Genomic DNA, 27,294 nt, shown 5'->3' on the forward strand with positions numbered 1-27,294 from the left:
GCTGGAGGCCGTCAGTGCTGGGCTGTGCCTTCGTGACGAAACCGCCATAACATCCCAACAGCAGGGGCTTTCGAGAGCTTCCAGGTTGCTGACACACCTACGTGCCAGGAGGGTGGCATCCAACTCCACAGGGACAGAAACCCCTGAGCTCAGGACCCTTCTGGCCCTCACCCCGAGGGCCGCCAGTCTGGCTGGCTGCTTCCCGGGACCATCCACCACGCCCTTCATTAAACACTAAACCAGGAAACGTAGGCCACGCATCCTCCGAGCTCTGTGAGGCGTCGCAGCAAATCATCAAACCCCAGGAGAGGGTCGTGGGAGCCCCAGCTTACAGCCAGTCAGAAGCACAGGTGACCACCTGTGGCCTGCAGTGTACACAGTGGGGTCAGCCTGGGGACTGAGCCCTCAACCTCTGTGACCCTAACTCCACGTGGATGGTACCAGAACTGAATTGAACTGTGGACACCCAGCTGGTGTGAGCAAATTGCCTGACGTGTGGGTTTTCCAAGGAAATGTGTTTCGGAAGGGTTCCCAGTGTGGTGGTAGTGTGGGAAGACAGGAGAGACAGAGGTCTGGGGTCTTCTTACCAGTGGCGTGACCATATGGTGAAATACTATTCAGCCATAAAAAGGAATGACGTTCTGACACACACTACAATGTGGATGAACCTGGAAGACACGTTGAGTGAAATAAGCCAGACACAAAGGGACAAATGATGCATGACTCCACTCACACCAGGTTCTCAGAAGTCAAATCCACTGAGACAAAAAGTTGAACAGGGTTGCCAGGGGCTCAGGGGAGACAGGAATTATTTGATGGGTAGAGTTTGGGAAGATGAAAAAGTTATGAGATAGATGGTGGTGAGGTTTGCCCAACAATGTGAATGTTCTTAATGCCACTGAAATGTACACATAAAAATTATTTTTAAATGGTTAAAATGATAAATTTTTTACCACAATTAAAAAAAGAAAGAACAGGCATGTGCTATTCCTAAAAAAAAATCCAACACTAGAAACCTTTATGAATCAGGGCTGCTGTCTGCCTTATTACAATACTTACTGTTTGAAGTCATTGCTAAGAAAATACCTGTTATATCAAAACTGTTAGGTTCACTTTTTAGAATCTTTTTTTTTGCTACCTTAAAAAAAATAGCAGCAACTATCACTCAGTGAGCGCCTGCTCTGTGCCACACGGCGTGGCACAGGCAAACAAACCTGAGCACACGAACCCCCAGACCCTGCAAGCGAGGCCCCTGACCCTCATCCTAGACCTGAAGCACCTGCCCTGCGTCTGTCCACCCAGCCCTGCTCAGCACCACTCACCGAGCACCACCTCCCCACGCAGAACAGAGAAACTGCATCACACGACAGTATTTCCAATACAAGGCTCATCTCCCAAACCTCACCCCCTTCCCTTCTCTCCAGCCAGCCACGCTCTTCCCCTTTAAGTCACTGGTTTTGAAGCCTTATTCTGGTTTTACACCTCACCTGACCACCTATAACCAAGCTCCGTGAGAACACAAATTTTATATACATTTACGTATATTACACACATACACAGACACACACAGGCACCTGTGAAGGCAAGGACGACGGGATGGCACTCTTAACACTGGCAGTCCTGCCCCAGCCTCTCGTAGTTAGTGACCTGGCTCACGGAGGGAGTGGCAGCCGGGCGCCCGTGCTCAGGAAGCACAGCACCGCCCCTGAGGGAGGCCATGCAGAGCAGCGCGCACTCACTGAGACCCGTCACAGCCACACCCAGGTGACCTGAATCACAGACCCCAGGCCTTCGAGATAAGTTTCAATTCCACAGCATGAACCACACCTAAGCAGAGACGAAAAAGCGCCAAGTCCCCCTACTCCCTTTCAAAACAAGGTACGCCCCTGAACAGGACTTTAAAGTCAACAAAATACTGTTGAGCAATTACAGAAAACATAAAGAACGTGACGCATTTTAAACCACTACTATCTGTGCAAAGAAGAGGACAGAAAGCACTTAACTGCACCCGACTGGTAAGAGCCCAGGGTGAGCAGCGCAGCCTGCGCGCGGCAGCAACCCCGAGTCCTGACACCAGCCCGGAGGAGGGTGATGCGTACCACCTTCCGTACCAGCGCAGCCCGAAAACTAGACCCCAGCAGATCCCAGACTTCTCCTCAGGAAGGGAAAGCAACAGGGAGCGCGACGCTCTGAAACTGCTGATGTCACAACCGGATGACATGCGGGTTTGTGACCCCGGGGCCCTTCACCCCAGCACCCGCGTGGGGTAAACATTGCTCCCTCGGGACAGAAAGCACAGGGGAGACTCTGCCCCTCAGCCCAGGGCCGGGTCCCGGGCCCAGTGGCGTGTCCTGGGCGCGTCCACGGCTCTCCCGCCCTGCCGGCCACTTACCGCTGGACTTGACCTCGCGCACGTAGTTGCTGGGGAACCAGCCGGTCCTGCCGTTGTGCGTGCCCTCCCACCAGCCCCCCTCCTCCACTCGCGTGACGTGGATGACATCTCCTTTCGAGAAGGAGAGCTCGTCTTCATTTGTCTGCTGGAAGTTAAACTTGGCTCGTACCACTAGCTGACTGCTGCTGTTATCCGTCATGTCCTGAGAGGGGGGAAGGGAGAACAGTCCGTGAGGGATGTACAGCCTAGTCACTATGATCAGATTAGACTTTACTACTTCAAATGCAGCATAGCTGCCCTGGTCACGCAGCAGAGGAACAACTAGAGTCATTCAGGTCCCCACCTCCCGCCGGGCACCCTGACCACCCCGACCCCAACTCCAGTCCCAGAGGAAACCCTCTTAATGGCTTGAAAGGTCTCATTCCTGCCCCTGTTACGCCTACGTAAATGCAGACACTTTCACGGACATTTACACAGAATTACATGGTACACACTTCTCTGTAATTTGCAACAAGTTAAAATACTGTGATCATTTTTTTTCAGCAGGACTTAATTACCTGAGTCTCAACTAACTGCATAGCGTTACACTGTATGGCAGTGCAGAGTTAACCAATGAGGCTGGTCCTAATATTTTTCTATTGCAAAACAAGGCTGCATTAGAACTGTCTGCACATCTGTCTTCGAACACAGCAGTAAATAAATCAAATTGTTAAATTCAGATCAGAGAACAAAGGTAACTCACATGAAATTTTCACACCTATTCCTAAATTGCTCTCCAAAAAGGTCCTACAGACCCACACCAAGCCTCATTCCCGCCAGCGGCATCTAAGAGTTCTCACTGCCTCAAATACTCACCAACACTGGATACTGCCAAACATTTAAATTTTTCCTGAACTGACAGGTAAAAATGGTACTTCATTTTAATTTGCATCTTTCTCAGAGATTAAGCATAATTACAGAAAACCCGGAAGAGAAAGGTAGACTGGCTAGAATTTTTTTTAACCTCCATCCACCCCCGACTGGAACTGCCAACAAGAATCAACGAAAATCCCCAAGAAAAGCCTGCTCCCCTGGTCAGCGGGCAGGGAAGGGGCAGCAGGCAGGCTCACTCATCCGGTGACAACGGGTAAGCCGCTCATCTGGCACCGGGTGTCCAAGGGGACAGGGTCGGACGTGCTGTGCCCCATCAAGTGCCAGCGCTGCATCAGCACCAGGGACGCGGCAGGAATCTAGCGCCCACTCCCCAGGGGCAGCAGGCAGCACCCCCTGCCCATGCAGGGGAGGAGCCGGCCCGGCATCTCCCCAGTTCCCATCCAGAGGCACTGTCAGGGCTCCAGCAGGAGCCCCAGTGACACCAGGTAAAGGCGTCTGACCAGACAGCACTACGAGGAAACTAACCTGTCACTAGAACCACAGCCGCCCAGCCCAGGCCAGCGCCACTGCACAGAACAGCCAGGGCCACGGCTGCAGAGACACAGACTGAAGCAGGGCCCGGCTCCTCCTAACACCCTCTCCAAAGGGTTCAGGACACAACCGAAAACATTCCTCGTCCCAGGACAAGGAAGACAAGAGCCCAACCGAGAAAGGACAAGGGTACTAAGACCAAGACGACGCTCTCTCAAAACGGACGGACAAAACAGAAAATCCCAGAAATGAAACAGAACCTATAAAATGTACTCAAACTGACAGAGAGGAGAAACATGATGAGAGCCCCCTGGGCTCATGGAAGTGACAAAGATCTGAGGCTGGGGCCATCAAAGTCCTGGAGGAGGAAGAGGCCAGTGCTGAAAAGGAGTGTAGAAATAAGGCTGAAAAGTCCTCGATGCGACAAGAGACGCAAACATACAGTTAGGAAGCTGAGTGGACCCCAAACAGGATAAGCCTAAAGGAGTCTGGACTAAGCCACATCACAATTAAACTGCCAAAGGGCCAAAAACTCTTAGTATTTGGATTTAAAAAGACATCTGAGGATATGCAGGGTCTGAAAAACCTCACCTCCCCTGAGCCCTTCCTCAAGAAGTTAGTAAAAGACGTACTCCAAAACAGATGAATTAACCAAGAAAAAATGAAGACATAAGGCGGCAGAGGAAGTCGCTCAAGTCACAGGGAGCCTGCAGGGCTGATGAAGTCACAGGCGGCAGCTGGCGCAGCCTGGTGGCAACCAGCCAGCCAGCCCTCAAGTGGGCCGCTTCCTAGGAGGAGGCAACCGTAAAGTCCTAACACGTCTGAGTGGCCAAGAAGAGACTCTTTCAAAAAAGGCAAAAGACTGGGCCTGCAATCTGCAAACGGTGCACAGAAAACTCGACAGGCAACAGAATGTCATCAGGAAAGAACAGTCCCAGACACAGGGTGGCTCCGTGGTGAGTCTGGGTCATAACGATGTTGTACCAACATCCACTCAACGAAGCCAGGCGGGGCTCAGCCACGGGGGGACCCAGCTGCGCTCAGCAGGTGAAGGCTGGGGCGTGGAAGAGCCCAGAGCCCCCTCTTTCCTGGGGGAAGTCCACAGTCATAACACGTCAAGTTAAAAAAAGGAAAAAAAATCCAGCTTTACATAAGGCCTTCTCGGTAGAGACACAAAGACAATTACCTACAGAACCAACAGAAAAAAACGGGAAGTAGCCGACTCTGCTGACTCTTCCTGACAGCAGGTCTGCGAGGATCACCTGACTCTCTCAACCAAGTGCACGTGTCACTGAACAGGGACAGAAAAGGACAAGGCACAAACACAGCGCCGAGCAGAACTTCAGGAAGAGAAGCTGACGGAGCTCTGAGCACCTCATACGCACCCATCTGCTTAAACCTGAGTTTGCACATGCTCTGCTGTGAGTCATGAATGTTTAACAATTCACATTAATACATTACAGATTTATGTGAAGAATTGTACATGTAACGCATACTTAATATTTAATACTTAGAATAGTCAGTAAAGAAATCTCTCTGCAACACTTGGCCTGGATGCAGGGCTGACCGCCATCCCCTCACCCTCGGGCGGGACACACTGCCCCCCGTCTGGTCCGGAGGACGCGACTGGCTTAGAGGCCGCAAACTGCTGTCCCCTCTGTCAGCCGTCTGTCCCCATCTCCACCTCCACCACACCATCCTTTCTGTGATGTATCCAGCTTTGGGTAAAACGTGCAGCCACGAGCTGGTGCCAAAGTCCAACAACAGAACACGACATAGAACAAAAAAACAGATGCGCAGAGCAGGCCTCTAGGGGTCAAGCCGGGCCACACGAGGGGATGCCACACAGGAGGTGCCCCACGTCCACCCCACTGTCATGGGTTAGGCCCACAGTGACACTTTCCTACTTCAGAAAGGGACACTCCACAAAGAACAGGACAGGGAGGTGTCAGGGGTGGGGGCACAGAGGACAGGTGGCCAGTCCAGACCCTTCACTTCTGAACCCACAAACTCCCCACTCGGGAGGCGTGCTCTGGAGGCGCTGTCGGAGGGCGGGTGAGAGGACACCCCACCGGGCTCCCACTTCCTCACCCGGCCCCCGCCGCCCTGCCGTCTCGGGCAGCTGGAAAGGCTGTATCTCATCACTGGCTTAACTTCGTGGGGTCCTCCTCCCCTTTTTAAAGCCTCCTGGAAACTCTAGCTGGTCGCCATCTGGGCTCAACATGACCCTCCCCAACCGTCTAAACCACAGCAGGCCGATCAAGAGTGGCCGCCGTCATTGCTGTGAGGAAAGGACAGGGACGCGGCTGGAGCGGCAGCTGCCACACAGGCAGCGCCCACCAGCCTCGGCTCCACCTGGGAGTGTCCCCTGTCAACTCAGGCAGGCCGGGCTCGTCCTGCACGGACGCTGCTCCTCACTAAAGCTGAGACGGGAGGAAGGTGAAGGCGGAGAGGTGGCCCCCAGGCAGAGAGCACAGCCCACGTCCTCTGGAAACAGGGACCCTAATGGCCTCTTTCTCACCCTACAAAGTGGCACCCATCAGTGTCCTGCACCTGTAACGTACTCACGTGCCTTCCTGTCCAGCGTTCTGGCACTGTCCTGATAATCCCAACCCGGGGTGTCTCAGAGTGCTGCCCTCACACACTCCACCTCTCCTCTAGTCCCAAAAAGGGCTTATACTCGCATTTGCAGAACCAGGGAAACATTTTAAAGTACCCATCACTCCAGGTAAACAGACGTATATATCTTAGACTGTAACTCCCCAAATACACCAATTTCTCAGGAGCTGTCCTTAAGCAGGGCACGTGGAGAACATGAGTGAAGGCAGCAGGGCCACAGCGCCCTCTGCCGGCGACCCTCCATGGGTCCGAGCGCCCAGCACACAGGTCCGCACACACTTGTGTCCCACACTCCACTCTCAGCAGCAGGCTCTCACTTACCAAGCTCCGGTACTGGCCCTGGAACAATTTTGAAGTCCGGCAGTGCGAAGGCTGGGATCCCAGGGAGTCGAAGGACTTTATCCGGTGAGATGAGGGCCGGGCACACACGGAGTCACTTCCCAGGCCGATGTCTGCAAGGGCGTCAGAGGGAAGAGAGCGAGCTGAGCGCCTGACCCCGCACCCTCACCGCACAAGGGCCCCGCATCCCATCCCTGCAGGGGAGCGGGAGCAGGCGCCATCCTGCACCCACTCGGGCACCGGCCCAGAAATTAACCAGACATGACTATTCACCTGTTCTTCTTCAGGGTAAGTTTCAAGTTTGTAAAGTGTTTGTAACCATTTTTAATACTTTCCTTTCACCTTGAAAAAGTAAGCCCCTCACATGCAACTACTTAGCAGAGCACCACCCAGGACTCACCCCACCGCACGCCTACCCTCCGGGATTATACCTCAGACAATAAGCAGTGAGTGTGATTTTGCAAGAAAGGAAAAGACTGTCTTACTGAAAACAAACAGAAACCTCCTAGCATTTTCTGGCCAGAGAGGCCCTTCTGAGGATGATTTCCTCAGCTGGGAGGCAGCCACGCTTTCTTCCCCTCGCAAAGCGGCTGAGAGGACCAGCCCAGGTGGTACTAGGGGCTCAGCTCTCTCTGGAGTCCCTTCAGGACTGCACACCCCACTCAGGTCAACCCGCACGACAATGTTAGCAACCCACTTTGCAGAAGTGACATGAGACCCCAAAAAAGTTTTCCAGGGAAACCACTGCTGTGAGATGCACGAGGTTTAGAAACTCCCTGCAGCTACACAGGGGCTTCCCCCTCCTCCCCCAGGTAAAACACCCTGCAACTGCTGGTCTCCAGGTCCTATCTTTCCAGCAGATGCTTGGATTGGCTTAAGTGGTGTCTCATAAAACTCCAACTTAGTTACCAACAACTGCAAGTGTGAGGCCTTTACAGGGAAACCTAGGTTTCCAGCTGTCCCTTAAGCATGTAGGCTGGGATACCACTGGGTCTGGGTCCCTGGACCGGCCCAGCGCTGCAAAGGGCCACCCCCTGCTTGCCCCCCTCCTCCAGACTGCCTGCCGGGCCCACAGGCCCTGGCGTCTGGGAGCCCTGCCCTAAAAACCACCCTGACATCTCAGTCTTGAGTCTGTACCTCCAAAGGGTCCCTATGATTCTCAGGTCCCGCTCAGGGCTGGCAGTAATGCCACAGAGTGTTAGTGCTCCCTACAGAGGCCTGGGCAATCCCAAGCACAAACCAGCTCCCAAAGGGCATTTTGTGAAGACGCTGCCCCAGTGGCTGCCCGCCTGCCGTACCCAGGGGACACTTAACATGAGGGAAGTCTCTCCAGGACACCTCTTACTTCCCCAGCACCAATCTTTTTTCTGTCTCCGCACACCAGGAGAACACACGTGGTTTCCTTTAAGTGCCAGAGCAGAGGGAAGGTGACGACAGGCTTTTCTCAAGAAGGCTGCCAACGACCGTGGAAGCAGCAGGCGCACCTGTCTTATACCTAAGTCAGCCACGTAAAGCTGAGGTCTAATAAAGATACAGTCATCTCCATCGCACTGACTTCAAAAACAAAAATTAAGAGCCAGCAAACAAAAGGCAAAAACTTCTTTCCGTCTGAGAAGGCTGTCATCTTGTCTGAAGAGAAAAGTACCAAGTTTATTTCAGAACCCCCGACAGGTCTTTGTTCAGAACAGCGCTCCCCGTTCCACAGCCAGTGTGCATGCGATGCTGTCAAGAACACAGGAGAAACACCTCCTTGTTAGGGGGTAAGAGCCACAGGAACAGGCAACCGGAGACGCGGCTCCCGGCCTTCACGTCCCCACTACTGACGTGTCACCTGCGGCCGCACCCTGACAGCCCTCCCAGCAAACAAATGGCGGGAGGGTCACTGCAGACGGTCCTGTGGCCCCGAGTGTCGTGGCTCTATTCCCTCCACACAGAGGCGAGTGCACCCATCTGAAGGGCCAACGTGTAAAACTAGGAGGGACCCCCTACAAGATAAACACAAGTTTCCTGATCAGGAGACTGTCAAGGTCCAACTTCCCCCATAAATCTGAAACTACAATCTGTAAAGGTAAATGGGAAAGCAAAGATGACTTTCAAACAAAAGAGCCACCAAGTCCTTCTAGACTCACACACTCTCCAGACCCAGTTTCTCCAGCCCGCGGCCAGTGTGGCCTCCCTGGGAGCATGTGCACAGACCCTGCAGTCCTCACCGCGGTCTGGGAGCCCACCAGAGGGCCGGCACCGCCTCCTCCACTCACCCTCTCCACTGAGAGTGAGGGGCCCAGAACCTGCAGACCACACAGCCCGGGTGCCCTGTCGCCCACAGGAAACCTGGCCCAGGCAGGAGTTTACTGTAGAGGCCAAAAAACTGGCCACACCTCAAAAACAGTCACTAGATCTGCTGACCAGATATGCTTCAATCAGCATTAACTTAATAAAAATCCAGAGCAAGGAGCTTCTAGGTCCAGGGCAGCCCACGAGAACGCCCATGTGGACAATGCCTTCCTCCTCTGCTCTACTTCCAGGCAGAAAGTCTCCGCCCACAGGAAGGAAAACAGTCAATACCTACTTGATATCTACCAGGACCTACAGAGGAAGACTAACAAGGAATAAATAATAAGAATACCATTGCAGCAGAAGAGACAGCCTAACATTAATGCAGTCCTTTTTCATTCAAGGACACTCATTCTGCCTCCTAACAGGAAAGCAAGTCTTTGCCCTTCAGTGGTCCCCTCCCGTCCAATTCAGTAAAAAGAGACTTACCTGCTGTAACTTTATTTAGAGTCACTAAGGAGCTGAGGACCTTGTTGAAATTCTGCCCCTGATACAAGTCGTTCGCATCAAACGTCTGAAAGGGAAAAGTGGACAAGCAGGATTAGCAGAGCCCCATGAGGGGCAGGGGAGCCGGCGCCCCCCGCAGCAGCAAGAGGACTCACAGGCCGAGCAGGGGAGACCCTCGGGGCACGGCACACCTGGGAGCCCGGCCTACGTGGGACGGGACGCCAGACCAGGCTCCCTCGTGGGGCCCCTTTGATCCCGGGCCTGAGCCCAGTTTCCTAGCCACCTGCTCCTCACCCTATGCCCACCACCCCCCCCAGCCACAACCTGGGCGATGCTGGTGCCCAGCAAAGCCTCCCTCCTTAGACTGAGGCTGAGGCCGCAGGGCAGGCCTGCTGAGGCCTCCTCTCCTCTCACAGCCGAGGCCAGGGCCAGCAGCAGGAAGGGGAAGCGCAGACATCGGGGCACACACTCAAGAGGAAGGAGGGGAAGGACTCTGGGAGCAGGGCAGCAGTTCTGGGGGGGCACCTCCATCCTCGGGGCAGAGAGCTGAAGCCAGACCAGGACTGTCTGATCTGCATCTCCCACAATCTCAGCAACCAAGGGACAGGGGACATGACCAAGTCAGCCCCTGCCCACCGCCGGCCCTCCCCGCCCACCCTCAACCCCAGGAGCCGAACGAGATGCACACCCAGCCTTGCAGAGCCAGCGCGGCCAGTGCACGACACGTGTACAAACACATCTCACTCCCAGACACTGACCACATACAGCTCTAAGCCCTGAACAACACCCCACAAACTCAGCATCAGATCACCCACAGCTCTGTGACAGACAAGTTATGGAAAAATTCTTTCAAAGATGCGATTAACAGAAAGGTGTGTTTAGGTGACAAAATGTAAACTGTGTTAACATACGTCAAAGGTTCTGGCACAGGAACAAAAACGAACTAACAGTCATCCCAGGAGTGACTTCCTCTCTGGTCGCCCGCCACCTCTCCTCCAACGGCAGCCCCTCCACCCCACATCCTGCCAGGAACCCCGCTTCTCTGCTTCCTGCCCCCCACCCTTCTCATCTGACTGCTCCAGCCCCATGTCCCCCTAGGCTCGGCAGGGCCCAGCCAAGCCCCCAGCACACCCATCGCGACAACTTTACATCCCATGTGCACACGCCACTCTCGACTGAAATCTATAAAAGCTGACTTCACAGCACATGACATCCAGCAAGTGGCCGGTACAAGGTAACAGTGCAAATGTTTGCTGAACAGGTAAATAACACACCCACCCACCCACCAGCCACCCTGTGGTGCTGAATGTCCCTGAGAGGACAGTCACACAAATAATAGCTAAGAGGAGCCATCCCGGAGCTGAACAATGATTGCTGTCTTCCTAGAAGTCTCCAGTTAATAGTCTTCTGTCTTAACTTCCCAGATGAGAAAAAATCATCACCAGATATGTTATTTAAACATGAACAAAAGAAAGTACAGAAGTTGAAAAACCACCTCTAGAATGGAGGCCATGGGAGCCGAGCTGAGAGAGCGTCCAGCACAGAGAAGGGAGAGAACCAGCTGGACCCACAGCACAGACACCCGAGAGCCCCAGCACATCACGGACGCACCTCATCTGGATGAAGCAAAACTACAGCTCAGGTCACGACTGCTAGACCCTGCCTATAAGAATAAGGAACCCTCAGAACAGTCTTTAGATCACCTTATAACACAGCTAACTCATCTGCTCTGGTATCTATTATTTTAAAACAAATTCCAAGTCAAATGGGAGCATTCATTGTCTAGGCTGATGTACCCATGTACATTTTTTAGTGGGTGGGCTGCATTTTTTATTAAAAGTATTACCCTGCATAGGCCTCAGCTCCCTTCTGTAAAATGTGGGAGCAGGTGATCTGTACACCTCCCAGCCCTCAAGCTCTAACTCGAGAGCTTGGAAAATTCAAATCGTGCTATTGTGCAAAAAGAAACATACAGAAAGACACCGACTAACCTTCATTGTGGCGAGGCAGAGAGGCACAAAACCCAGAAAAACAGGATGCCGAGAACTGAAGTTTCCTGTTATTCCAGAACTATATATCTTTCTTACATGGATACCAGGAAGTGTCTGGTTGGCAGAGACGGTCCACCAATGGGCTCCAACGTGACGTCAGACCAAAGTGAGTTCACACACATGCCACCTTCCTAACAGGAAACTACACAATGAGATGAGGCGAACGCTTGTCACTGAGAGGAAAAGGCGCATATTCTAAGTCAATGAAGTGTTTTAACTGAAGTTCTTCTCTAGAGAAAGATAACAGGCTATTTCTTGAAAAAGGAATCTATTCGACACAAAGCAAAACCAGAAAAATCTTCGCATACAGAGAAAGCCTGCGCTCCGAGAGTAAGAGGAAATTCTCACCAACAGGCACATATCAGGGGTCCCAGAGCCACAGCCTGCCCCGCGGGGGCTGCCCACGCTGAGGGCTGGGCTACAGGGGGCGGAGCCGGGTGCTGCCCCTATGTCCCCCTTCAGGTGGTTCTCAGGAGGGGCTGCGGTCAGGGCCTCCCAGGACATCAGGAACCAAGATGTTCAAGACACAGAGCAGACCAACTGAACGCGAATTGCTGAGGAAGGGGCCCCAGATGAGAATGGGACGCTCACCAGGTGATTCCGGGCAGCCCAGGATGAGGTGGGGAGAGGAGGAAGGGTCACAACCCTCTCCCCGTGCAGTGAGGAGGGGACACAACACCCCACAGATCCTAGAATCGATCCAGTCATAAAAGTGTACGACCAAATACTCACCGTCAACTTTTACACTTAAGTGAAATAAAGGTGCAGCAGAATAACCCAAGTCTCAAAACAAGCCTACAAGTTTTCTACAAAAAAAAAACAAACAAACAAACCTCATAATATTAAATTCAGTAGCTACAGTTTTTTAAATATTTCACTTTCAACAGAAACAACAATGCATAATGAAATACAACCAATAGGAAACCACAAGGAAACCAGGATGGAAGAGACGCCGGGTATTCAAAGTGAGACGTAAAATACTTGGAGAGTCTCTACCGTGGCCCACAAGGGGAGAGGCTGGGCTGGACCAACACCGCACGGCTGTGCTGGGAAGGAGGCAGGCGATCCTTCTCAACCTGAAGCCTCCCCCTGCCCTCCCCCAGTAGTCAGGGCCTTATGCTACTGAAGCCTTGGGGGCCTCCGGTGTCCCGTCCTTAAATGGGAACGAGGAGCAGGTAAGATTCTGAGGATGCTGCAGGTGATGATATGAAGTAGCAACGGGCAAACGCCTCACCAATGACTGAGATCAAACTCTCAGTTCTGCACCCAGAACCCCAAGGCCTCCTGTAAAAACTGGCCCACCAGTCACTACGTTCTACCAAGGGAAACGCTTGTTTAATAAAATGCAAACAACTACAAAACAAAACCAGCTTCATGCATGGCTGGGTGCTCAGGACCAGAGAACACTTGAGAAACGGTGCAGAGAACGGGCTGCACACCCCACACACGCAGGCGCCCACCTCCATGGACGACACCGCCGCCCCAGGTCGCACTCCAGCGGGAGACCCCCCTCCGCCAGCACTGAGGCTCCCATGCTGGAAGCCGCTGCTCCTGACACAGACCCTGCCCCGCGCTCACCTTTTAGCACCCCGAGCCTGTGAGGGGGAACACGGACACTGCCAGCCTGCACTCGGGCTGCTCCCCGCTGCACCTGCCGTCGTCCCCGAACGCCACCCGGGTCGGGAACAACTGTCGCCCCGCTGCTATCTGCAGACACAGAGCCATCCAAGGCCTTCTCACTGTTAAGTCTGAGAGAGGGGATCACAGCCATTATTAACACAGCACACAATCACAGATCTACCCGGAGCCAGCCTGCGAAAGTGGGTGGCGGGGCACCATCAAGGGCAGTGCCTGAGGTGGGCGGTGCTGCCCCGAGGACCACCTGTGCCCTTCCTACAGGACATCCTCAACAGGGGAGATGGCCTCCTGGCAATGGGAGGGAAAGAAAATTAAACCTGAGGCTCTCTGTCCAGGGGTCCCACTGATCCCATTTGGAAGGGGCTTCTAGGAATCTGCCTACATAGCTAGGAACCACCCATCAGAGGTTCCCAGCCTGGCCTTCCTCCCCATCTGTTCTGCAGCCCAGAGAAACCAGGTCCTCAGAGCACCCAGCACCCTGACCACTGACCCCCAGGAAATACTGCCAGTGACATCACTAGGAGGACTAAACCTGACCGTCAAATACCCAGAACCTGGCCCAAACTCAACCTCCCAGCCTTAACTTTTGCTAGTCCCCTAGAAATAACCTATTTTGACATATTCCTTACCTATATTTAATATCACATTTAGTGTCAGGTTTAGTTACTGAACTAACACCTGAAAAAAGGAGGGTTCACCTGTACATGAGGAAGACAAGGCTGTCTGCCACATGTCAACCGTCACCAGTACCCCTCTTGGCAGGGCAATGCCATCAGGGTGACTTCATGTGCACATGGAGGAGCTCCCAAATGTGCAAGCTCTAGCCAGACAGAGGACGACTATGTTTTAGCAGAAAGAGCCACCATGGTTTTCAGGAAAGCATTAACTGCTAATTTGGTAAAATAAGGAGATTTCGAAGGCACAAGACAAGAACGGATGCTGATCTACCCAGAATGTTCACTCTCATTATGCTGGTTTCCAACCTCCCTTGTCTAACTCCAAGACACTGCGACCTCCACTGCGACCCTGGGAGAGGGTGTGGGCCCCCACCCACTGCCATGCCTTCCTGCAGGTTCTGGCCAGTGAGGCGTGCGCACCAGGTACCAGATACTGGAGGACGCTGCAGGCCAGCCCCCAGCAGGAGCTTTAGGGACCCCCGAGTGTTCAGCCTGCCTCCCAGTCTTCTCCTTTAAATGAGAACGGCAAGGCCCAAATTGGAGCTGCTCCATCAGCCTGGATCCCAGAATACAGAGCACAGAGCAGAGCGACCCCGCGTCCGCAGCTAACACATGATGGCAGGGTAGACCTCGGTGCCATCAGCCCCAGAGACGTGGGGGGCGGCCGGCCAACGGCATCTCTAGCACGAGCCGGCAGCACACCACGCCCACCCTGCCCCAGCAGAACTGGGTCTGAAGGGCAGACCGCAGCTCCAGAAAAACAAAGACACTGCCAAGACAAGACACCAGCGTCTTCGTGCTCGCCCGCAAAGAGCGCCTTCTCTCTCGGAAGACTCTCTCCTCCCTTGCCGTCGGCCAGCACCCCAGAGCAAGGAGGGCAGGTGCCCCAGCGTCGGCCAGGTGCCCCAGAGCAAGGAGGGCAGGCGGGACCGGGAGCCACCTCCGACCCCTTGGCTCCTGCACCGCCCGCCACATCCCCACAACAGAGCCCAGAGGCCCAGAGGCCCAGCCGCCAACAGTCTGCGCAGCGGGAGTTCAGAGCAGCCTGGCTGGGGGTTGTGACCCAGGTCTCCCACAGGGCGGTCGTCAGGAACCCGCTGCCAGCCTGAAGGCCCCGGGCTGAGGACCTGTTGGGACAGCTTGCCCACCGGCTATGGCGGGAAGCCTGACACTTGTGTCCTCACAGCACGGCTGACAATGACTGGTTTGCACAACCAGCAAGTCAAGAAGGGCAAGAACCACACGCACAGACTCGGAGGCTCCAGGCCATCCCCTGACCCTGCTTTCCTCAGTGTGGGCCGCAGCCTCAGGACTGCCCTTCCTCACGGGGCCACAGAACTGCCGGCAGCCCTGGAGCTCAGCCAACAAGACCACCCCCTCAGCTGCACCTGCCGGCCCCGCCCTGAGTCCCAGCCACACAGCGAGGGACGACGGGACGGAGCAACAAGGAGCTGCGCCAGCCCCAGGCGACACAAGACAGGCGCCTTCTAGCAAACCTGTGCCCGCGTGTGACTCCCAGTGCAAAGCGGGGGGCGGGGGCCACGCAGCACCAGGACCAACCAGAGCAGCCCGACGGACTCCACCAGGGATGGCACAGCAGGGGGCTCTGCTACCACTGCCGCTTCCACACACCCTCCCCAGAGCCCACCCACACTCACGGCAACCTGGCTGCACGGACCCCCAGACGTCACCAGCCACAGCACCTGACCCACCTCACCACCCCGACACAGGAGCAAAAGTAGATGGCTCACACCTGAATGACATCACCAACGATGACACTCCGTGATGTACCCAAGGACAAAATGCCCCGCAACGTGGAGAAGTCTTTCCACCGCCTCAGTACTAACAGAGAGACCCCCACAACCAAGGCTGGCAAAGCACCTTCTCAACTTACACAGCCTTCATATTCCAAGTGCAACCAGCCAGGTCAGCTCCTCCACTGAGTTTATGAGGAAGCTATTTTTGACACAAGAAATTGTTACTTTTAGCACAGTTCTGGAGTGTGGTTCTCGAAGTTTAAAAATATAATCTTGTCCTATCACACTGTCAAATGGAATTTGTGATTTCAGAACAAGATGAATCTTAAATAAGTTGTGCTTTTTAAGTTTAATGCAAATGGTCCATATTGTTGGAACTATGTGAAAAACAGAGCTCCAGCAGGGAATTTTTGCCTCCTTGGCTTCTGTGGATTTTGTATTTCATTCCACCTACACCTACACCCTGGAGATAAAATTAAAGTCTGATGCTGGATTCTGTCAGGACACAGCCTTTCACCCAACGTGCTCCCAGTTTCTTTCAGTTTAAAATGACAATGAAATCATTTTGTGGATGCCCCTGTAATCAACACCCAAAACCCCAGGACAGGGACCACCTGTACAACAATATTTTAAGTGGTTCCCAAGAAGGCTGAGGGGGAGGGAGAACGAAGCTCTGAGAAGTAAGGCAAGATGGCTGACGCAGCCAAAAGGCCGCTGAGTCTCCGTCCTCCATAAAGCAGCAGCCGTCCGAACAGAGTCCGCCAGGAAGCGGAGGCTGGCCAGGCCGGGGAGAGGAGGGACGAAGCGTCCAAGAGGCACGGGGCGCCAGGCTGCAGGTTTCAGGCCAATCCTATTTCACAAAGGGGAAAACAAGGCTCCAAGATGGCGTAACAGAGGTTCCAGAGGAGAGCAAAGAACTGAACCCAGTGAGTCGCTGCTGCTCCCCTCCCTACCCCCACCACACACACACACACACACACACACACACACGTCAAGCAGGGCAGCACCCGAGAAGAGGGCTGGGCTCAGCCATGCCCTACACAGGCGCAGCAGCCCACTTGCCTACAATGGGCTCCGAGTCCGTCTCCCAGGGACAGTGAGGTGAGCCCGGGAAAGCAGCCACTCAGTGGCCACAAGAGAAAGGTCTGGGCAGGTGCACGATAACTTCTCAGGCTGACAGTGAGTTAGGTGCTGGCATCAGAGCCAGAAGGGCAATAAGCACAGTGCGTTCACTTTAATACTCCATGTAAGTAGTTCTAAACTCAAACTCTGAGCAGTGCTTCACAATGGTAAACTGCAGACATACACTTCCTCCCAACCTTCCCAAGGCTCCACTGCAATGACAGAAAAGGCAGGCTTTAAAAAACAGCAATAAAGAAGGAATCCACTGCAGTGCTCAAGGAGGGAGCGGAGAGGCCAGGAGCCGTCCAGATGAGGCTTAGGGAATTCCTGAGAACAGGAAGTAGACGGGATCTCAACATCTGAGAGGGGTTCTCCACAGCACTCGTGAGAGCCCGGGGAAAGAGAGGGGAGCCCTCCAGCACCAGGACAGGAGAACAGCGCCTGGGGCCCGCAGCGCAGTGGCCACTCCCTCCCCGACTCCCTCCCGTAGCCCAGCGCCCCAGACCCCACCAGGAGAGCCTGCTGCCTGCCTGCGCGGGATTCCTAACGTGAATGAGGTGCTGCCAGTCCCCTACACCCCACAGGCACCAAGAGGAGGAACTGGAGAGGCAACTCTACCCGAGAATGGAATGCCCTGAGGGCTCTCACCTGTCCCCTCCCTGGAGGGGGCAAGGCAACAGGATGCAGGAAAAATCCATCCTTCCACCCTGCCTGGGGGCACCGCCCTCAGCTCCCCACCACTACCCCATCTCCGTCCTGCCACAACCTGCAGTGACACCATCCTGGGCCAGTCCCGGACCACCAGCACGGCTACACATTCACATCAGCCACTGGGCCTTCAGTCACAAACAGGAAGAGGAACCAAGGCCACGGTTGACAGAATAGTAAAGAGGACAAGTGACTTCGGCTCCAAACAAGATGTAGCAGACACTCTCCTGTTCCTCCAGCTGAGCGCAGCTAAAAGCCCCAGACGTTACACGTAAGAGACCACATGTAAGAGGGACGAAAGACAAGCCAGTGCTGAAAAGGACAGGCTCGCGGGCTACGAGCTGCAAGACCCGAGAGACAGCACAGAAGCAGGCTCTCTGGGTTCCCTGTCTGCTCCCCCGGCTGGGTGCTGAGGAGCCTGCAATCCCAGCACACCGAAGGGCGCAGACCTAAACAGCCCGGGAAAGCCTGCCTTCTCCAGCCAGAGCACCAGGGAGGCGGCAGCCCAGCACACAGGCAACTTCTGGACAGTAACCAACCTCCCCTCCAAACAGCACAGGAAACACGGCCTACGCTCCCAGGCCTAAACAAAGTGCCCCCGAGGCCCCACAGAGTCGCACAGAGTTCCTCATTTTCCAGACAGGAGCAAAGTCTAAGAAGTACCCACTTCTGGTTTACTATGTACAAAACTAACTACTGAAAAATTATGAATCACCAAACAGCACAATGAGTAAAATTTGGGATACAGAGGGATGGTGAGGGAGCTGGGAGACAGTCAAATGTGCCAAATCCTTTTCTTTCACGTGAACCGGAAAGAAGCATAGTAGGAGAGGAGGAACTGGATGAGGGGACGACTTTACGGGTAAAAATCCAAAGGGCTTTGTAAGAATTAGCCATTACAGTGATAAAATGAGAAAGCACTTTATAAACTAACCAGTGCCTCACAGATACAACTTCCCCCAGGCAGCACGGAAAGCTCAAAGGAAATCTGAGCGATCAGAAAAGACAGAACAGCAGAAGGTGCATGACATGAAACTTGAGGGTAGATGCCATCAAAACGCCCACAGAGATGTTCAGACAATTTCACGGAGAACCAAAACCAAGAAAAATTACGCTTATGACCAGACATTTTCACTCAGATTCACAATCCCCCCTCTAACTCCCATTTAAGGCAGGTCATCAAATCCAGGACATCTCACCGCTTCCACTCTTCAAATCACCTTAAGAAGCCAGGGGGCCAACCAGGAAGCAGCGGCAGGCCCTGCCCAGCCAGGGGCTCGGCCAGCCTGGACAGCCGGAGCCCTTCTCTCTAAGCCCCAACCCCGTGTTACCGTCCCTGCTGCAGGACTCACAGCCACTGACTCGTATCCCACTTTCGTTTGGTTTTACCTGCCAGGCAGCGCCCCGCGGTGTCCTCCAGCACAGACGTGCTGCCGTGCGCTTCCTCAGGACAAGGCTCAGGAACGCCCTCATGAATCTTGCACAGACTGACTGACATCACCTGGAGACCCACTTCCTTGTTCCCCATTCATGGGGAAACGAAACTTACTCTTCAGTTTTTAGAACACATTCTATCCAATAAGCACTCTGGCTGAAGGACCCCACAAGCTCATCCTATCTGAACAGGGGAGCAGCCATCCTAGGAGCACTTGCAGTCACGGAGAAATTAACTTCTCCTCTTCCAGGGGCCGGATTCTGAACTAAGATCCCAGCAAGATGCTGGAAAACAAGAGGGTAAGTTTCCAGGTCTTCTGCTGGCAAAGAGATGTCAAATTTAAAGTTGGAACAAGACAAAATACTTACTACACAAACATCCTGCCCTCTTAAGTGCCTTGTCCTGGTCCTTCAAACACCTCTATCTGACTGACGTTCTCCAAACTCTGACCATGATCCACAACAAAAATGCATTTTACATCATAACCAGTACACACACAAAATCCGTATAGCTGTTGTGTAATCAGAATTTTTAGTAAAGTCGCCGTCAAGTAAGAGGTAAACAATGAGCAAATGCAACAAGAACAGAATTGATTCAAGCTTTAAATAAAGTTGCTATTGATCCACTGGTTCTGATTTAATTCAGTTATAAATCCTTCATTATATTGAACAGCTTTAACTGAGTTATGCATTACACCCAAAATGAGGGGGGACGTGTAGAAAATTAACATTCTGCAATTAATTCCCTCTTCAGCTGCACAGTGCAGATCATCTATATTAATACACTTATTAAGAATTCAAAATACATGAATCATAGACACTACGTTAAGAGCTCCCTAAAAAGGTCAAAAGCCCAGGCCCACAAGCTTGCCTCCAGCCTCTCCCTCTCGAAGAGCTTCCACCAACCAGACTCTGCCGTCCCCTTCTTTCAGCTGATCTTTAGTTTTAAACTTAGAAATTCTGGAATCTTTACAAACCTGGATTCAAATATCGGCCCTGCACTTGGTGAACATCAGCGATCAGGCACATCACTTCAGCTCTGCATCTCACTTCCACTCCAGGGACCGGGGCTAACTGCGCCCACCTTACAACGTCGCCCTGTGGCTGGCCTGGTACTCAGGAGCCAGTCAGCCCGCAGGCGCCACCAAGCTGCTGGTTCAGTTTTAAAGGCTATTAGAGGCACACCTGGGAGATATCGCAGATTTGGTTCCAAATCACCACAATAAAGCCAATGTCACAATAAAGCCAGTCACATGAATGTTCTGGTCCCTGAGTGCATATGAAAGTTATGTTTATGCTACACTGCAGTCCATTAAGCCTGCAATAGCATTATGTATATATCTTAATTTTAAAATAAAAATCTGGCGGATGTCACATAAAAAGCAATGGACATATCTTGATTTTAAAATACTCCATTGCTAAAAAAGGCTAACCATCATCTGAGCCTTCAGAAAGTCATAACTGTTTGGCTGGTGGAGGGTCTTGCCTCGATGCTGATGGCTGCTGACTTTTCCAGTGGTGGTTGCTGAAGGCTTATGCAACTTCTTAAAATGAGAGAGACAACAGTGACGTTTGCCACATCAATTGACTCTTCCTCTCATGATTTCTCTGTAGCAAGCAGGACTATTTGACAGCATTTTACCCACAGTAGAACTTGTCTCAAAATTGGAGTCGATCCTCTCAAACCCTGCCGTTGCTCTATCAACTACGTTAGTGACATTCTAAGTCTAAGTCCTCTGTCGTCATCTCAACAGTCTTCACAGCATCTTCACCCGGAGTAGATTCCATCTCAAGAAATCACTTTCTTGGCTCATCCATAAGAAGCAACTCCTCATCCATCCAAGTTTTATCCTGAGATGGCAGCAGTCCAGCCACCCCATCAGGTTCCAGGTCGAATTCTGGTTCTTCTGCTGCTTCCACCACAACTGCAGTTACTTCCTCCATGAAGTCTTGAACCTCAGAGTCATCCACGAGGGCTGGAATCCACTGCTTCCAAACTCCTGCGTGTGTTGATGTTTTGACCTCTTCCCATGAATCATGAATGTTCTTAAGGACATCCACCATGGTAAATTCTTTCCAGAAGGTTTTCAATTGACTTTGCCCAGACCCATCAGAGGAATCACTGTCGATGGCAGCTGTAGCCTCACAAAATGTACTCCCTAAATAATGAGATTTGAAAGTCGAAATTCCTCCTTGATCCCTGGGCTGCAGGAAGGATGCAGCACGAAAACAATGTTAATCTCACAGTCTGTCTCCACCAGGGCTCCTGGGGGACCAGCGGCACTGTCAATGAGCAGTAACAGTTTGAAAGAAATCTTTCTGAGCAACAGGTCTCAAGAGTGGGTTTAAAACACTCAGTAAGCCCTGTTGTACACAGATGTGCTGCCATCAGGCATGTCTGTTCCGTTTACAGAGCACAGGCAGAGGAGCCAGCACACTTCCCAGGCTGTTCAGATGGTGAATGAGCACTGGCTTCAACCTGAAGTCAGCAGCTGCATGAGCCTCTGGCAGAGGGTCAGCCTGTCCTGTGAAGCCCTGAAGCCAGGCACTGGCTTCTCCCCTCTCGCAAGGAAAGCCCTAGGTGGTGCCTTCTAACACAAGGCTGTCTCACCGGCGCTGAAAACCTGCCGTGCAGTGTAGCCAGCTTCATGAATGACCTGAGCCACATCTTCGGCAGAACTTCGCGGCTACACCTCACACTTCGATGTCACGGAGGCGGCTTCCGTCCGTCAGCCTCAGGAACCAGCCACCTCTGCTGGCTTCCAGCTGTTCTGCAGCTTCCTCCCCTCTCTCAGCCCCTGCAGAAATCAATGAGCCAGGGCCTGGGTCTGGACGAGGCTCTGGCCGAGGGAGTGTCGAGCCTGGTGTGGTCTTCCATCCAGACCACTTGAGCTTTCTCCACGTCAGCAACAAGGCTGTTTTGCTCTTTGCTCTCTCATCATTCATGTGTTCGCCAGAGGACCACCTTTCATTTCCTTCAAGACCTTCTCCTTGGCCATCACAACTTGGCTGTTTGGCACAAGAGGCCTCACTTTCTGCCCATCTTAGCTTTCGACAAGCCTTCCTCGCTAAGCAGAATCAGTTCCAGTTTTCAACTGAAGGTGAGAGATGTGTGACTTCCTTTCACCTGGGCACTCAGAGGCCATTGTGGGGTTATTAATTGGCCTAATTTCAACATTGTGTCTCAGAGAAGAGGCAGGCCTGAGGAGAGGGAGCGATGGGGGACCAGCTGGTAGGGGAAGCAGTGAGAACACACATTTGTAAGTTCCTCCATCTCATATGGGCATGATTTGGGATGCCCCAAGACAATTACAAGGGTAACAAAGATCGCAGATCACCATCACAAATATAATAATAACAATGGAAAAGTATGAAATATTGCAAGAATTATAAAAAATGTGACAAGAGACATGAAGTGAGCAAATGCTGTTAGAAAAATAGCGCTGACAGACTTGCTCCACTGACAGTTGCCACAAACCTTCAGTTTGTAAAATGCACGGTATCTGTAAAAAGCCTGGGAAGCTAGCATAAAGGCAGTGCAGAGCTCAGGAGAGAATGACGAAGTTCACAAGTGATGCCATACAGTCTTCGGATTCTGGAAAGCAGAAGGAACGTCTTCTCCTTTTCCACATGCCAAATGCACACAACTTGCAGGCTTAGATGCCCAACACCACCCTCAAATGTCCCTTCCTGAGGCCCCAAAGGCAGCCTCATGCCAAAGGCCGCAGTACCACCTGGCTCCCACCATGACAGTAACTAACTCAGGAAGGACTGGTCAGGGGTTGCTAGGAGCATCAGGCAAAAGGTTCTGGGCCCCAGCCCACAGATGATGTGCGAAGTACCAGGAGAAAGGGCCCCTCTACAGCAGAGAGAGCTGGTGGGCGCCAACCTAGCCTCATGAGGGAACTCCGCACCGGCAGCATGGCATACATCTGCATCAAGTGCCTTCTGGTCTGACCCACGGGGACACGGAACATCACATGTGCAGAGCTCGTGCCTAAAACGCCTGACTTGAATCAGATCCTGCCCAGACTGTGGGGCACCCTACATGACAACAACCCTCAATTCTTCAAAAACCTGAAGTCATAAAGGGTAACAGTGGTGGAAACTCAAGAGACGAACGAGACACAACAAACTGAATGCCATGCATGACCCTGGTTTGGGGCCCACATTTAAAGAAAGAAAAGCCACGCAGCTGACCTGGAGACCACCGGACACACCTAGACGGGATCTCAGGAAGGAGGCACCGGCAGTGCCCGGGCACCCGCGGGGGCGCGGCCGCACGGGAGGAGGTGCCCCCCAGACGGCCGCCGTGCTGAATGCCGCGAGGTCTGCACGCGGGTTGAAGGTCTACGCAAGGGCGGCAGGGAGGCACGGGGCGTTTACACTGGCCTCCCCACCTTCCTGCCAGGTGTAGATTTTTCACAACAAAGCGGGGGAGGGGGGGCAGATTACGAGGCGCTCTCGAGTCCCCTCAGCACCCCTGCCTCCCTCTTCAGCAGACTCGGAAGCATCTCGCCCTTCATCCAGAGCTTTCCCACAAAGCTGTCTGGGAACAAGGACTCAAAAGAGCACCCCCAGCAGGCCCCCGTCACGTCAGTCGCTGCCACACCAAGCTCCCCAAGTTCCCGCACAGCTAGGCTGGCCTGCTTTTGCAACGCGAAGGCTGGAGACAAGGAGACTTCCCTCTGCTTTCCCCAAGCTAGGCAGCCTTCTAGGCTCTTCTGGGAGCCTGGGGCACTCACGCGGCTCCCTCTCGCAGCCAGATCGCTCCTGCCTGCACCATACCCTCGTGGAAAGGACCCACTGGGTCAGCTTTAGACACCAAACAAATCAGATACTCTCCAAGGGGTGCTGGGGTCACTATGCGTAAAGCTCCACACTGCAACCCTCCCAGGTACCACCCCATCTACCATAAGCCTTCCTGCAGAGCACGCGCACCCACTTCACTGGCCTCAGAGCGAAGCGGGAGGCCAGTGGCCGTGGGAAGTCAGACCGCACCGCTCCCCACGCCAAGGGCCAGGCAGCTTCCAGAAACCACCAGAGACAGCACCCAACAGAGAACAACAGAAATTAGGTCAGAAATGCGTACTCTGGCTAGAAAGTTATTTGCTTAAACTCACTAAATGCAGACTTCACATCTAAATATGGTCTGAAAGGCCTGGGACTTGTTTTGCTTTGTAACTGCTCGCTGGGAACCTATCCTCTTGCTGGTTCCCAGGACTTAAGAGAACTCCCCAGGGACACAAACTGCTTTAAGGCAAGAAGCAAAGGGGGCTCTGCCTTCCTCCAAGACCAACAGGGAAGTGCCAGGGAGAAAAGGGGTTCCTTTCCCCTAAGACCAATGGGGATTTTCTTAATTTGTTTTTAAATGAAAATAGAAAAGTGAAAACTAAAAGACTCTCAAAGAAGTCTGTTTAACTAGACTTTAAAAAGGTGAGAAATGGGAAATAAAAGAGAAGAATGAGATCAAAAGGTGGAACCCCAAGTGACCAGAACTTCCTATGGCCAGAGAAGCAGGCAGTCACACCACCCGAGGACTCTCAAGACTGCACGTGCACCTGAGTCCCAGAGTCACACGGCCCCCACGCAGCAGTCACCACCGACACTGTCCCATTGTTCACAAGGCCTTCCTGGAGAAGAGCAACCCAGACCCCCGCTGCAGGGCTCTTCCCGCCAGCGGGCCAACACTGGAGATGCTTGTTCGGATGCAAAATGAAAAACGCGCATGTGACCTAATGGATTCAAGACAGCACATGTTTCATACATAGAAACCCACTTCTTCCCCCGACTCTGGGCCGGTGATGTGTCCGAGGCTGACGAGGGGCTGTGTGGCCGGCAGAGCCACCCCAGAGCAGTGGGCATGAATGCGGGGAGCCTGGCACGTGCAGAACGCAGCCCCACAATGGCAGCTGCTCTACCTGAGCTGGTTCCAGGACACCAAGGAGCTGTGACCATTTGCACAGGAGAAAGACTCTGTAGAGGGACAAGGGGCAGGTAACAGAGCAGCACTGGGCTTTCTCTGACGCACAGATGCCTGCCTTCCCCAGACTCTCCCATGGCCTCCCACCACCGTGCAGCCTGAGGAGATCCCCTGTCCCCAGGGCAGGAGTCGGAGAAAGCTCTGGACACTCTGCTGACATGTCACCCCATCAGAGGCCGGGGAAGGAAAGTGATGATTTCCATTCCACTCTCCACAGGACATGCTCAGTTTCTCCTCTCACACCAGAGCTAGAGAAACTCGCTAAGTGCAGGGTCGAGCCGGGCTCAGGGTCCTCTCTGATTCTGGAATTCTCGGTGATAAAGATGCCCAAGAGCGTCCCTGGGAAAAGTGAACAGCCAGGCCCCAGGCCACCTCCCGTGGGCTTGGCCACAGGCAAGGTGGCCCCGCGAGGATCGGAGCAAGGAGCAGGCTGACCCATCCCTCGAGCTGCCCTCCTGCAGTCACTGGATGGGAACGAAAGGCTGCGTGTTCAGCTGGAGAAAGCGCTTCTAGGGCCGTCTCCCCTCCCGGCACGATGAAGTGGCAGTGGGCTCACACACCACGGGGCCACACCAGAGCCCAACCTCACTCCCCAGGATACACAACAGGTGTTTCAGGCTTCTTCCAAATGGTCCAGAACGACTGGAACATCACTCCGCGTCTCCGAACTGGCCTTCGGGCTCCGTGGATTCGCTAAGTGACACAGAGCAGGAAACGGGCCGACACGCCGCCACCCGGCCACGTCTGGGGAGACTCTCTGACCTCCTTCTGAATAAGCACCTTTTGTGAAGAAGCTCCGGGGAGAGGGAAGCACTCAGACAAACCTAACAGCTGTGGGAAGGCGAAACAGCTAGAATTCTAAAAGTAAATGCCCTTCCAGACAACAACCTGACAGTCACCAGCACAGTGATAAACTGATAGACGTTGCAGCGCCCCTCTGGCCGCCTCTCAGATGACCACAGAGCGACAAGACCTGGGGATTATCCTCTTCAAAATCTGCATTTTTACAGATGAAGAAACCGAGTCCCTACGGGGCTAAGGGTCCTTGTCTCCCCTGGACCTTTCCAGACATTCTCTGGGAACACACCCTCACACAAACCCTGTTCATGGACATCCAAACTGAGGTCTGTCCCAGAGTGGAGACCCCAAGAGTAAAGGAGGCGACCTCCGAAGCCCAACGGGATGTCCTGAATGCATCTGTCCCACGCGCTGTGCCCTCCTCAGCGCTGGCCATGGCTGGGACCATCCTCCCTGCAGAAGGACAGTCCATCCCCAGAAGTACGTCCAAATGACACATCAAACCACTGCAATGTGAGCTTCCAAGGAAGGAGCCACAATCATTCAAATGTGTCACGTGAACTAAACTTCAGGACCATCCCGTCCATCACAGTCTCACGTGCTCAACACGTACTTAAACTGAGCGCTCCTGCGTGCCAGCGGGAGGACAAGCAGGCCCCGAGTGCTCACAGTGCCCTGGAGGTTTGTCGTCCAGGCTGAGTCCTGCTTCTAACCGGCAGCTGGGTGAGAAGGCAGAAGCTCCCCAAGCACTGCGGTCCCGGCTCTGCAGGAACCGGACGTGTACCCAGCCCAGCACCCAGCCTTGGCTAAGTCGCCTTCACGGAGGCGTGGGAGAGCCAGACAGTGCAGAGACTGCTTCCAGCTCCTCCGAGGGTCCTCCCCCAAGCCCCCGCAGTTCTCCTGCTCCGCACCCACCAGCCCACGCTGGAGGGCACCTTTCTTGAAACAACCCTTTGGAGAAGCAAACCCTGAGGCCGCAGTACTTGCTGTCGTGCTGATGGGCAGGTGGGGCGGCGGCTCCCTGGGAGCCGGGCTGACGTTCGGTGCGCGAGAGATGATGCTGTCTTGACTTTGCAGCAGAGGCGCTCCCTGGCGGCGGGATGGACGCGGGCTGGGACGCTGCGCCGCACCTTACTCCTCCGCCTCCTCCCAGCTGGGCCACAGTCCACCGGGCCGGCCCAGTCTACCCGGAACCACGTCTGGGACTTCAGCCTCACCAGCATGACACGAGAGAGGAGCTTAAGTATCTGAGCCACCTACACGCCTCCCCTTTCACACTTAGTCCCACCTACCTCTATTCCTGCATCCCTTCAGGAAGTCTCCTAAGGACCGACGCTGTTCCGGAATCCTGATGAGGCGGGGTGGCGGGCTACTCCACCTTCACCAGCCCTGGGCCTGGGGCAAGCGCCCTACTCCCCAGTACCTTAGTCTTCCAATCACAACACTGGAATCAGGATACAACCTAACACAACAGAGTCGCCTGGAGATTGAGCGAGTTAGTCCACGTCTTAGGACCAGGGCCCAGGACATGATAAGCACCCAGAAAGTGCTGCTTATTCTTGTCACCTCTCGTACACCTCTAAGAACGATG

General features: G+C 53.6%; 1 protein-coding gene across 6 annotated transcripts in view; it reads right to left on the bottom strand.

Moving 5' to 3' along the window:
• Positions 1–27,294, bottom strand: part of ARHGEF7 (Rho guanine nucleotide exchange factor 7) — a 104,105-nt gene that overhangs the window by 45,588 nt on the left and 31,223 nt on the right. For 5 of the 6 annotated variants that reach the window (XM_032496615.1, XM_032496619.1, XM_032496616.1 and 2 more), the window contains exons 3-5: positions 9,518–9,602; positions 6,737–6,867; positions 2,393–2,594 (exon numbers count right to left, since the gene is read on the bottom strand). In XM_032496615.1, the coding sequence (XP_032352506.1) occupies positions 2,393–2,594; positions 6,737–6,867; positions 9,518–9,602 (418 nt within the window). Of the gene's footprint in view, positions 1–2,392; positions 2,595–6,736; positions 6,868–9,517; positions 9,603–11,526; positions 11,594–27,294 lie in introns of those variants that run through there. The other variant, XM_032496618.1, reaches the window with a different exon arrangement.

This window comes from Camelus ferus, chromosome 14 (genome assembly GCF_009834535.1).
Source record: "Camelus ferus isolate YT-003-E chromosome 14, BCGSAC_Cfer_1.0, whole genome shotgun sequence".
NCBI classification, from domain to species: Eukaryota; Metazoa; Chordata; class Mammalia; order Artiodactyla; family Camelidae; genus Camelus; species Camelus ferus.